Genomic DNA, 14132 nt, shown 5'->3' on the forward strand with positions numbered 1-14132 from the left:
AAACCTAACAATTTATGTTTCCACTTTTTATGTTACCTCAGTTGTTCATGCAGTGTCATTGGATTAACTAAAAGGAACTGAGTGAAAAACTTCAGGAAATTGTATTGTTTCATTTAGCTGTACTACACGTAGTGTCCTAATATTGAACGTTAGTATTTGAATAGATTTGCCAGGGTTATCTCACATTACTTTTATGTTTTATGTTCAATCAATTTAATAATTTAAATAATTCTACTTACCTTTAGTTTTACTTTGTGGACATTTGAGTTATTGTCATTTCCATTGCTATTTTTTAGAAGGTATGTGGCTTTTTTCTTAGGTTTTTTCTATATAGCTTTATACATGGTTACTCTTATTTCCCTAAAACTACTGCTTCGTGGTATAAGTTTACTACTATTTAATACTATAGAAGCCATTCCAGAACGAACATCTCATTCTGGAGATCTAAGCTTTATAAAAAGTCTAGACAATCAGGAAATTGCTAGTCCTGCTTTGTTTGTGTGTTCCTTATCATTTTGTTCCTTCAGACTATGCAGATACTAAAATCCCCAATCCCTATGCAAAGTGAGTGCATTTTGTATAAATTTTCCTGATGATCAGAAGCAAGTTATCTGACCATACAATATAATCTGGGAATTAACTGCCTTAAAAGTTTGTGTTTCAGGTACTACCACAGCTAAAAGGAACGACTCTATTGCCACAGCCTCCCTTTAGCTTCTACCAACATTACTGTCCTTTCTGATGTTTCATCTAACTGAAGATTAACACAGCTGCAGAGATTTCTGTTCTCAGCTTCCCGTTTCTGTTTTTCCTCTTTTGAACTTCAGTGTCCTCAATCTTTTCACCAAAATGAAGTCATAAAAGTTTCAGGAGTTGGAGGGTTTTCTTAAGAGCATGTACTAAATATACCTTTTTCCAGTGCCTTAAGAAGAAAATAAAAGCCACATAAATCACTCCCTCTTTTCTGACAAGGATGTTACTCTTTAAAACAGTTCTTAGAAAATTCTTCTCCAGGAATTTGGTGGGTCTTTAACCATTAGTCATCTTCTGATAATTTTTGCTCTCTCTTCATTTGTAGCCAGTTCTCTGTTCCTCTCAGCTTTGTCCTTCATTATTAATGCAAGACCATTAGTAACATGATAATAGGAGAGAAACTGTGTTGGCAGTTTTCTTTCTGCTTTTCAAAGGTGACTCCTCTGCTCCTGTTCTGATGATCAGTGGTAGTATTTTCTGTTACTTTGAGTTCCTCCGTGCTCTATTTCACTCTTATTTCAAAGTCCCCCTGAAAACCCTTTCCCTCCACGCAAACCTTGCAAAGCTACATCACACAAATACCGATCTCTGTAAAAGTTTGCAGGTTTATGAATTGCATTCATCCTTCACAAGTGTAAACAACTTCAAAACTTCTTCTTTCCTATTTTAAAAACTTCTACCATTCTCCAGTCTCCACAGGGAAATCTGTGGGTCTGCTGGTAACTCGTGCTGCATATATTATCAATTGTGTTAAAATGAACCGCTTTTTCCCTTTTTCTATTCATAAAGTTATCGTAGAACCCCACAGATCAGCCCTGAACTTCACAGATTTCTGGAGTTCACTGCCTTAAACAAAAATAGCTCAAATTCACAGGTCTCAAAATATTATAGATTATCTAACAGATATTCTTGATAACCCAGTATTTATCCATTTATCCATCCATAATTATTCATATGGATATCTTTCTCTTCCCACCCACTTTCACAGTTACTCTCTTCTATTAGTTGCCAAAGTCATTGGTTTTCTTCTCACATCTCTGTTCCTTACAAACTTACTACTTATCCATTTTTTCCAGCTCAGTGTTGCTTTTTCTTCACCAATCAATAATTACCTTTCAAACCTTTCATCTATGCTTTTCAATTTCTTCGCCTCCAGATCTGTTGTCTTTATGGTTTCCCATTTCCCAGTATCCTGGAAAATATTGCTAGAAGAAGCCTTTTAATCTGTCCTTCCGTTTCACTCCTGCTCCAATAAAATTATTCCAATTAATATTATCAATTGGTTAGACTGTATTACTTTTTTAATTCCTCACTGCCTAACTCCAGACTTTTCTATCAAGTCCTTTTTCATTTTTAGGGCTCTGTCTTTGTCTACATTTCTCCTGAGATTTCACCAATCATTCCTGCCTCGTGTCTCTTCTCATTTGCATTTCTCACCGTTTGGCAGCCCCACACAGGAGGTACAAACCCCCCTCATCTCTTGCGACACCTGGGAATACAGCGGTGCTGGCATCGTGCTGCTGGGCCGTAGGTCACCCCGCTGGACGGCTGTGCTCTCCACACCTCCTCCTCCGGCTGGCAGGCACCAGGACTCTAACCGTTGAACCAAATTCACAGATTGCTCCTTTGCTTTCTCTCTCCTTTCTGCCCACGTTAGTTTGCTGCATTGGTTACAAATACGAGGTAAAGTGGAGAAAATGCTAGTGGTCACTGACTGTCCAGCCATTCCCCAGGAAATTCTATCCCTGCCCGCCAGCCTAGGCATCCCTTGTTTGCCCACTGCCACAACCTCCATCCCCTGATATTTATTGCCAGTGCCGTCTCCACCAGCTGCTTATGTTGTTCTTCATGCCCTGTCCTCCTGCTGTCAGGGCACCTCACCAGTTTGTGAGCTCAACTTCATCGTCTTGTACCCGTATCCTACACCTTGCAGCCTGGCTTCCAGCAATCCATCTATCGTCCACGTGACTTCCCTGGGATGCATCCACCCAGCTTCCTTCAAAAATTACAGTATGAAACTTCGCACGTAGGAAACGAGTCACTCGACATCATATTCATAAAAAAACTTTCAAAAGATTAAATATTGCCTACATTTCCCTGAGTATTTAGCATCCTTCTGTTTAAGGGGTAAGCTCTTTTTCTGAGACCTTTTCCCTTCTACTCTGAAACTCTGCCAAATATATTCCTAATGTTTAACAATAATAATTCTTGTGCATGTGTACTTAAAAGAAAAAAAAAAGTTGCTGTTTATAAGAATGCCTAAAGAATTTTTAAACTCCTATTTATAATATTATTACCTTCTTTTTCAATTTTCATTGCATTAGATGATTCTCAGGTTCATTGATGTCTTTATGTTGGTATTTGCAGTTTTTAGTGTTATTGGTATTATTTGTTTAGTATTATTCTTAGTTTTCAGTATTTCTAGTTTTATTTCTGGGATTCTCTAGCATGCTCTCTGGAAAAACTTAATGGAGCTTTGTGATTTTTGTAACTAACAAAATCTTTTTTGTGTAGAGTAACTATCCTAGTTATGCTAATTAAGGCTTTTGATATTTGTTTCTGTTCATGTACAGGGCTTTGTTGTCTTTTAGCCATTATAAGATGGGATGTGATTTTTGCATACCTGTCTCACCATCTTGATAAAACCAGGCAGTCACTGTTTCTTTTTCAAGCACAGTCAGAAAAACTTTCACTCTAATGCAATTATTGTATCTGTTGCTATACCACTTCTGAACGGTATTTGCTCCTTTGTTTTTACAGAAGGCCTTTACTACTTAGATCTTCTGGCAAATAGGTTTATATTTTGGCTTGTACTTCTAAACTGTAATAAATATTGCATAAGGAATAATTTGTATTTTTTTATTTCAAGTTTTCTTTTACTTACAGTTTTTTTTAATGGTCCAGATTTTCTGTTCTTCGTATTACCTTAGGGTAATGCTTAATACTTTTCCAGTATACATTCTTCTTATTTCTCAAAACACAGTCATAATTCCACACTGTGAAAAGAATTGTTTTTCCTTTTTAAAATATGTTACATAAAAACAACCAGGACTAATTCTTGACATTACAAATCATCAATTCTGTGCCTTTTCTATGCAGTTTCCCAGTATTACAAAGACTAAGGATTCTCTGACATCCTTCCAGTTCTGTGACCCACCTCTTTTTCCAAACAACTTTTTCCCCTTCCCCCATGCCTGCAGGCTTATTCCTCTTCATTTACATATTCGAACTTAATCTCTTCCATCTGGCAGCCCATCCTTTGGGCTGCAGTCTGAGGATTTTATGGACATGTGGACTGCAACTCTCCACTGTTTGTACTTGCCTGTAGTGGCTGGAGCTGTAGGTGACGTTCAGCAAACTGCGTTTGTACTGGGGTTCACAGCCATGGAGCTGCTGTCGTGGATGCTGACTGCCCACAGGGTGGACAAAGGCTTGATGTTGAGGACAGCTAATATTCCTAAGTAAAAGAAAAAAAAACCCTCCCCGTATACTTCATCGAAGCTGTGGCCGTAGGAGTTAACAGAAAATCTTTTCAAAAGTTGTCTTTAAGAAGTCCAAGCTGTAGAGATGTTGTGAAAAGGCAGGGAGGACTTTGCTCTGCGGGCTGGCTTGATATTCCTCTAAATTCTTTTGGTGGCAGAGCTACACAATTTCTCCTCTGAGAAGGTAATAGACTGGGCTACCTGAAATACTTTAGTCCGTCTTAATAATCTTTGTCCCCAAATATATAGAAGGTGTGTCTGTGGTACGGTAGCAAGGAGTATTATACAGAACTCAGTTCTGAGTTTGAGAGTAACCTGCCCTTGGGAGATTTCAAAGCTGTTTGCTCTAACTTATCAAAGTCCACCTTGGCTACCTGGGGTAGCATAACACTGCTTTGCTTTTCCATCCTATGCTGGCCTTTAACAAGATAAAATGCTGTTTGAAGTAGGAGAATGTACCCAGCGAGCCGCTAAGCAGGCACCAGTGAAGACAGTGGCAGTGAAACAGGATTTGTAATCCTTCAATAACTGTAGTGAAATAGGGCTCGTTCCATTAAAACAGGTATTTCTGTGTCTGTATTAACTATGTGAAACACTGCACATCTGAAATTTCGGATTAAGTTTGCAGTATGCACACCACTCCAAGTAAAATTTTTCTTAGTAACCCTGAAATATCACTAGTTTCATACCAGCCCTCATTATGATAAGGATGAGAAAGGTTGATATTGGATTATATTACAGTTGGTAAGGAAATTATCTCGACAGTTGAACTCACAGTGGGGACTTCTTTGTCATGTGTTTTAGGGTGAATTTTAAATAACTGTTCAGTTAAAGGCGTACAGATGTATTTCTTTTTTTGAAGTATGTAGAAGTAGCTCATGAATGGTGCTATGAACTTTTAGTTCTTAAAAAAAATTCATCACAGTATGCTTAATATGCACTTTTTCATTCAAACAAGCCTGATTCAAAATGTCACTTAACTGGTATATGATATGGGGGAATAAGAAATTAAATGTAATCTAGTTGGCTGTGGAAATAAGGATTATTAATAATATACATTATTAAGAAAAGTAAAGCTTATTGAAATATTGGACTTGTCACAGAAATAAATTACTAAAATGACTTGATTTCATCAAGTCACTTCTAGGAAAAATGGGTTGTAGCAGAAAGAGATGTGGGCTATTTGCGGACATGCTCTCTTCTAGGACTGACTTGTGCCTAGTACAGCATTAAATAGTGTAGTTCTGCTTGATTTACAGCCATCATTTAGAACTACCCAATAGCTACCTAAATTCCTGAAAAATCTTAAAGCCTGAATAATATCCTCAGGATTAGAATGTAAGTATTTCTCAAATACTGTAATCTAGGGGCTAGACAACATAATACTAATTCAGTCCATAGCTCTGGACTTTTAAAGCAGGTTAAATTCTTAGTTTTAGGCTGGAGCTTGTGGCCACAGTCTTTGACTTTACTAGTATTTTTAATCTAATCAAAAAATGTGATAATATAACTTTTCAGGAAAATCCCACAGATTTATGTGTCTATAATGCAAGTGATGAAACTCAATCATTAAAAACTTTCTGTAAGTATAGCCACCAGCTTTTCAGAAGTCTACTTTCTTGATAACAGTAGGGTAGGAGAAAGTATCTTGTCTTTTTATTAAAGGTGTTGCTCAAAGAGTCAAGGGTAAATCTGAGAGTAACTGGTTAAGATTCAGAAACCTTTTCTTTAGGGTTCAGATACCATCCTCCAGTATCCGGCAGTATGTAATAACGCTGTGGGATAGACTCCAGTAGAAATCTCCAGGAAGAAACTTCAGTTGTGTTTTAAAAAGATGTATAATTTGTGATTAGGAATAAGGTTTGTTATTTCAAAATTTTTATTTTGCACCATTATTACATATTTCAGACTGATCCCTGGTGAACTTGTAACCTTCTTTTGGATCCCCAAAACAGACTTTATCCTCTGACAATTTCATCACTTTTTTACTTAGTGCTTCATTAACATACTGACTTTAAAATCTGTTTTACTTTAAACTGAGAATATACAGTATTCTTCAGACTGATTAGTGAAATTAATGGATTACCAGATTAAACACAGAACAAATTAAAAATGTAAATTTTTTAGTCTTTGGATAGTTCTTAATTTCATAAAAAGCTCTTAATTCTTACATAGTTGTATCATTCTTATCAACCTAACAGTCTATTATTATTATTATTATTATTATTATGGAGACAAATGCCATTTCAGGGAACTCTTGTGTTTAAAAGAGTTTTCATTAATACCTTTACTCCTGTTCCATCATGACTTTCTCTTAGATGGAATTAAAAAGGGAAAGTTCCTTGCCTTTCCAAAAAAATCACTATGGTAAAAAGCCTTCAGGATTATCTTTGATATCATCAGTTTAAAATAAAGACTTGGAGCACGCAAGGAGTCTTTAAACTTTGTCTGTTAAACCATGGGGCAGTTGTCTGCCTGTTTTTGCATTCATATCACAGAAGGGTCAAGGGGATTTAGCAGTCACAATAAAATTATTCAGTGCTCAGTGTAGGAGGAGAAATGATGGACTGATACTTCGGGCTAACATGACATCTGTAAGCAAAAACCGTACCATAGTACAAAACCAAAGTAGGCTATTTTACTTAGCAGAACATAATTGGCACTCAAGATATTTCTGTCTCGGAGCATGCAGGCCAGGCCGTTAATGCGGCATCTTCCCACTGTGAGAGCTCAGAGTCACTGCCTCACCCTTTTTATGCAAGATGCTCCGAATTGCTCTTGCTGAGGAAGCAGCTCCCGCTGAATGCCTGAGGTTGGCTCCTCACGGCTTGTAGATCAGTAAGATGCCTGTTCTGCAAGGCAGCAATGCAAGTAGGACCTTCGCACAGACTCAAGAAGTATAGTGAAAATGTCATTCAGAATGCAAAAAAACCCCAATGTTGGCTAAAAATGATGGCGTCCTGCTTCTGAAAATTTGGAAGTGGCTAGAAGGTTTGCTGCTACATCCACTCCCCTTGGTGCTGTGCCCTCCAGAACTGATCCAGGTCTCATGACAGCAGTTAGTAAAGTTGGACAAGAACTCATGCAAGCATGAAAAAAAAAGTGATTAAGAAGTGGACTGTAAAAAGTAAAAAAGGTCTGTTCTACTTTAGCATATTTCTGCATTTCCTCTGGAAATGGCTACCAGTGCAGAGCTTCTCAAAACGAAGGCAACACAGAAAACAGTGGCTGAAGTAACACCTAGAAAAATCCAGCAAAGATGTAACCCATCTTCTGAGCTGAAAACTTTTCTTTTTTTTTTTTTTTTTCCCTCATCTGCCTTTTGACCATGCACCACCAGAGTTCTGCAGATAGATTGAAAATAACTGGTTTAAAGCAGTGTTTCCCTAGTTATGGTCTGCAAAGTCATGGTCTGCAGAATCATTTTAAGTGTATAGTGTGTTCCACTAGGAGTTTGATGATAAGGGTGCATCCACAGACATTTTGGGTATTTGATAGTGATCGAAAAAGTTTTTTAAATGATGGCTTAAAATACAGCTTTGCCTGAATACCCCGCAGCATGCTTATAAAATTGATGTGGGAGATGTTTGTGTTGATAGGGTCAAGAAGTTGTCTGGGAGTGGAGCTGGTCATTTCTTTAGAACCAAAGTTGAATACCAGATGATTATATATGTGTATGTTTTGACTTGAATATAGATTAACAATGGCTTATATCATTCTACAGAACTGTAATGTTGCTTTTGAATGTAAAAAGGCAATGTAACGCAAAGATGGCCATGGTTGTTAATGGCTTGTATTAGCTGGAAGCTATAAAATCATCCCAGTACTCTGTTAGTGCTGGAATAATAATTTACCAAGACAATTACCACATGGTGGAATTTTTTTGCTGCCCTAATTCAGTGTTATTAATAATGAATAAAATCGCAATTTTCTCAGGTTGCTAGGGGCAATGGGGAATTATTTCAATGAATATTTCAGCACATTAGTTTAATCATAGTTCCACAAAATTCAAGTGGGCAATATTTTATACTTCTAAGTTCAGTCTGCTAAGGGACCATAGTCATTAAATTGCAAACTATTTGCACTGAGGTCCATTCTATGATTTACAAGCCTTGTTAAAAACACTGTAAAAGAAAGCAAGCTGTGCCATTAATACTTGTAATTTGATGCTGCATTTGTTAATGGGCTCAGTGTGATTAATGTTTTTAGCAGCAGGCAGAACATTTTGAGACAAGCAGTGCTGAGGTCTATAATATATAAATGCACGTAAAGAAACATTAGAATATTGTAAGTTTTAGTAATATATGTTTTTACAAGATTGTATTCCTGAAATAGAAAAGCAGCAGTGAAATTATACTATAATGTATGTAAATGCAGTTCAAGCTGTGGTAGGTGCTGATGTGTGTGTTCTTTATTTCATAGCCAACTGCACGACTTCTGGCGCTTGGATTACTGGGAAGACGATTTGCGCCGGCGGAGGCGATTTGTTCGCAATGCTTTTGGGTCTACTCATTCTGATGCTCTCCTAAAAGCTGCTGTGGAATATGGTCAGTACTAACTCCTGCTTAAAAATGTAGCTGATGATGTTTTCTTGACGTCCATGAATCCCTGAGAATTGTGTCCCTTCTTTCCTAAGGACAGTGCTGAGAATTCTAGGACAACATTTTCTCAGAAAAGGAATTCTTTCAATTCTTACACTTTAAAGAACCAGAAGACTTGAGCTTGTGGGCTGCTAAATTCTCTGATCCCCAAGGGATTCACATTATGCCTCTCTAGCATCCCCAGACACTAATTTTGAGACACTGGTAAAAGTGACTGAACTTGTCTCTCCAGAGTGACAGAACAAAACTGTTAGGCCATCAAACTAATGTGTCGTAATAGTTTCATTGCAGACCTTTCATGAATGAGGAATTAACTGGTTTTAAAAAAATATCAGAAGTTTTATCCTGGCGTGCATCATCTCAGCCAAAAGTATTTTTTTCTGCAAATCATGAAATACATGAGAACTCATTTAATTATTTTAAGGATACTTGTGATTTGAACAGTGAACTGACTACATAGGAGCTTCAGTCTAGGAACTTAAGGTTTAGATGCTGTTTGATTTTCATGGAGAGGTAGCCAGAGTATAAAAGAGGAAGGAGGAACATGCTTACAAATTCCCTTATATCATCTAAAAGTTTCATATGTTTAGTGACTTCTGTACAGTAGACTGAACCTGAGTACTCCAAAAGTCTAAAGCAAATTTATTTCTCAGGTTTAAGCTGGGGTACCTCTCTAATATTTCAAAGACAGGAATTTTTTAATGTATACTAAGATTTTTTTCTGTCTTTTTTTTTTTTTTTAATCTATAGTACTGAAAAAAAAAGAATCCTGGGGTTCTTTAGCATTTAGGAGTAAAAAACGGAAGTAATTATGCACAAAGCAAGTTGAACCTTTCAGCTGGTGTGTAGCCAAAGGCTAACATTGCCAGAAGTTCTGAATATGATAGATATAAAGCTAACTCTGTGTGACCCACACATTTCACCAGGTTGTTGAGGCAAGTAGCTGGGATTCAAACAAGGTTAGACATATAAATGAATATCTGTGTGTGCAGTTATACTAGCTAGTGTAATTTAATACTTATTTAAATGTGAAGGCTATCATGTGCAGGACTTTAGGTCATAAACTGTTCATAAGTTGGGCTAGGGAAGACATTTCCCCCAGTAGTATATAGTATTGCGTATTTGACAAAAGCTTATTTTCTCCACATTCTTCAAAAACATCAAAACAGAGCTTTTATGAGAGGCAGATGCAAAACTGTGCTAATTGCTGTGTTGCTGTTGTAAGGCAAATAATCATCAAAACCGTGGGCTTTGTGCGTTATAGGGGTATAAGAACCCTTAAAACTATTCTTATTGATTAATAATTTTGGATATGGAACTAGCATTAAAATAGGAAGAAATCTGATTTATGAGCTATTACAAAGTATTAAGCCTTGATATTATCCTGTTTTTTAAAATAACAGGAGCTTTCCATTTACTTAGATGGACTTCATTTCATGCCTTTATAGCAGGAATGTTGTATCTTTGGGATAAGGTTGTACTCAGAGGATGCTGGAAATGGTTTGGGGCTTTTTTTATGAGAACTATAATACAAGTTGCACTTAAACAGTTTCAGCATGTTGCAAAGATTGCTTCCATTTATGTAGTTTCTGTGTTCCAGTGTTTTAGTGCAGGTGACAGCTGCCTGGTGGTAGAGCTAGCCTGCAAGACAAAGCTACGACCAAAAGAAACAGAAAAACTGAAGTAGTTATAGTTTCATATTGGATTGTTTATATATAATTTCACGCTACTCACCTGTTAGTGCATTCAACATACAGGAAGATTAAAGCTCAGGTGTGTTTAGAGGTGGTACCCATCAAACTCAGTGGCTGCATAAAAATTACAATAGACTGCAGAATTAAAATAAATAATTCAAACTTTTCACATATGTATTAAAATTAGCATATGGAATTTTAAACCAGCATGCATTAAACTTATAATTCACGGATTCTATCTAGATGTACTTACTTTTCAGAGGCTTAAGCTTTTGGAGTTTAATATTGAAACTTTTAACCGACCTTTCTCTGTAAGAAAATATCCTTAACACTGATGTTATTTTTATGCCTCTTGGTGTTACTAATGAGTTGAATAATTTATGAGGTTGTCATGTGAAAAGGATTTGGTGCAGTTTGATGTACTTTTAGCCTCTGGTGTTGGAATGTGATTAATAAAGAGCTGGAGGCAGATTTTTCTCCATAGGGCTTAACTTTCACTATGTTTTTTTTTTATTAGCTTTGTTTTGATAATTTTGTTTGGAACAGTTTGATAGTAAAATGCCCCTAGCTTCTAAAACTAAGCATGATATCGCACTACAGAAAGAATTTAAAGTATTTTTAAAAAATCGTACTACATAGTTTTCCAGTAACAGATTTTTTCCTGACCTCAGATACTTTGTGAGAAATAAACTATTCATCAAAGCAAAATTTGTTGGGCTTTTATTATATTAACAGCAATTTTTCATTTTGACTGATACCTCTAGTACAAGTAAAGCTATTTTGAGCATCAGTAAAATAGTGGAAACATCTTAGAAGTTTTTGTTATCTACATTGACTGTCAGTTATCATTTAGGATTTTGTGCATAAATATTGCAGTGGAGGAATGTTTAGGCAAAGCCTAAGTCAGCAAGCTCCTCAGTGTCTACGATCAAAGGCATCAACTTAAATAGGTCTGATCAGGCATTGCAGAAGAGGGCAGGCAGTTTCAGCTGAGCAAAAATCACAGAGCAAAGATGACAAAATTAATCAGTCATTTCTTTGGCAGTAAATAATAAGATATGCTGAGGATTGCAGATGAGAGAAGTTCCAGATTCCTTGGAGATGTGCCTGCTTAACACCTGATATATCTAAGCTTGTGCAGCCATCAAGATATGACCTTGGTAAATAAAAAAGTTCTCTACAGCTACTCTAGTATTAAATCAGAGTTGACGTTGGATGTATGGATACTGTAATTATATAGCACTTGCAGTCATCAAGGAATAGAAGAGACTTGGAAATGAAAACTATGTCTGTGATCTACGTGTTTGTTTCAGAGAAGTAACAACAAATGTTAAATTCTACCTTGAAGAGCTAAAAAACCAAAACTGTTAATTTTGGCTGATAAGTGACTTCTTCCTGTAGATAACATTATATATTATCTACTACTGGGAAATAGTATTCTCTCAAAAAATTTCTGCTACGAGGCAAGTGGGTGAAGCTTTTATTTAACTACCGTCTGTTAGTCAGCCGTTGTATGCATGTTCAGATGTCTTGTTTTGACAAAATATAATATGCATACATACATGTATGTGTGTGTGCATATATGTACATATATATATGTATATACACATGTTCAAAGTACCTGGCAAGTAAAAAATATTGCAATGAGAAATTATAACATATTTCTATGGGTATATACAACTCTGTGAAAAATTATAGTTTATTCCTATGGCTCTATACTTAGCTGTTCTTTGAGACTGTAGGTATGTCAGAGTCATAACAGCATTTAAAGGAGATGGACTGGAGAATTTTTTCCTTTCGGATTAGTCTCCTCCATTTCTAAGTTTTTGATATTAGGCATTGGATTTGTTTGTAATCTGTTAAAATGACTTTCATAACTGGATTTAAAATTCAAGCATAATCAGTTCAGCACTGTATCTGCTGTGCCTTTTTCTTTTAGTTAATTTCTTACTTGAATAGAAATATGGATTCATTTCTCCCTTTTGTGAAGCTGAAGGGATACTACTTACTGCAATGTCAAAGTGCAAGCTATAATGGGATTTTGAACTACCTGGAAACTTTTAGTAGAGTTTTAATTTTATAGCGTCGATGGATTTTAAACAGTTCTTGTTTTAAGTTTAGATGGACTTTCAATGTAATTGAGTAAATTGTAGGCTGAAAAGAAAGGAAAAAAAAATTGTATAAAAGATTATAAACTCTGCTTCTCTCCCCCAAATTTTACTACCAATAAATGCATGAAAAATGCAGATATGACCCAATTCACAGTGATTCTGTACATGTGGTGAAAGAACTGTCTCTTCCAGTTAATCACCTTAACAGTTTACAGTCACTGGAGATTAGTACAGATGAGACATTACTGTACCATCCTGCCAGTGAGGCAGAATACTGCTCCACAGAGGTCATCTTAAGAGCAAAATAGTTAATTTATTAAGCTTTAGTCCTTCAGTCTTTAAAGATTGTGGTCCACAAACCATTTGCACATAGAGGGGGTCCAAGAAAGGCCACATTTTCTAGTCTGTACTGGAGGAAATGGGCATGAATAACTCAGTGCCCATGTTCTAAACATACATATGTAAGCTGGGGAAATAGTTCTAGTGTTTGTGCTCAAGAATATTTCGCCTGTTAAGCCAATTATCGTGACAGATCCTGAATGCTTAGAATGAAAAAGGAAAACAGAAAGAAAAAAGAAAAGAAAAAAAAAAAGGCCTTCATAATGTAATACATTCAGGTTTTGAAACAAAGCTACAGATATGTCTTATGTGCAGTATGGCAATTGCTTTTGAACTTGCATATTTTAAGTTACTCATTCCATTATGTATTTGGACATCTAATTAGCAACCTTATTTCAAGAGTGGTTCCAGCTGAAGCAGACTGTATATGGCTCCTTCTGGGACTTGTCATTAGTTTCAGCAAATGCTTTGTGTGCTCATCATCAGAAATACAGTTTTGTTACAGAAACACTTAAAAAGCATCAGGTTTTGAAATCTGAAATGTTCAAATCTGAAATCTACTTTTATGAAAGCAGCTGGATTTTGATAGACTTCCAAAGAATTGCAGGCAGGATTCCTTCAGGCTGCTGAAGGACTTACATTCCCAGAACATTTAGCTTCAAGGAAGCGCTACCTTAAAAAAAAGGCTGTGTGGGTTCCCTGCTACGAAACTGTGAGTCTGAAATCGATGGGAAGCCCTGTTCAAACCAGGGACTGTCTTCATAATAGGGATTCTGGGTATCCCATGGATCCTAAAGGAAGATTCAATTTTTGAGGGTCCTCAATGTTAAAGAAAAATGTACCAAGATGAACTTTCAGTAACTGTAGCTCTAGAGCAACCCCTCAGTGCTGAGAAGTCCGGAGCAGTTGATTCCCACAGCTCCTGACTTCCATCTCCTGAAGGGCTGGGCTCCCACCTTCTGCAGCCAGTGTCAGAACAAGATTGAGGGAGGAGACTCCAGAGAAACTGGTAAGGAGCTGGTTTCATTTGGCATGCACCAAATGTTGCTCCAGAAAGCTAAGTCAGCGTTTTAGAAACAAACTTAGCTTGACATTTTCAGATGATAAGACATTTGTAGAAATCAGAATGTCCCATGAACTGGAGATGCTCAA

General features: G+C 36.6%; 1 protein-coding gene across 2 annotated transcripts in view; it reads left to right on the forward strand.

The window, feature by feature from the left end:
- Positions 1–14132, forward strand: part of NBEA (neurobeachin) — a 510633-nt gene that overhangs the window by 307052 nt on the left and 189449 nt on the right. For both annotated transcript variants that reach the window (XM_010572746.1, XM_010572747.1), the window contains one exon: positions 8658–8782. In XM_010572746.1, coding sequence (XP_010571048.1) covers positions 8658–8782 — 125 coding nt within the window. The remainder of the gene's footprint in view (positions 1–8657; positions 8783–14132) is intronic.

The sequence above is a fragment of the Haliaeetus leucocephalus genome, unplaced genomic scaffold (assembly GCF_000737465.1).
Source record: "Haliaeetus leucocephalus isolate CR32 unplaced genomic scaffold, Haliaeetus_leucocephalus-4.0 Scaffold351, whole genome shotgun sequence".
Classification (NCBI taxonomy): domain Eukaryota; kingdom Metazoa; phylum Chordata; class Aves; order Accipitriformes; family Accipitridae; genus Haliaeetus; species Haliaeetus leucocephalus.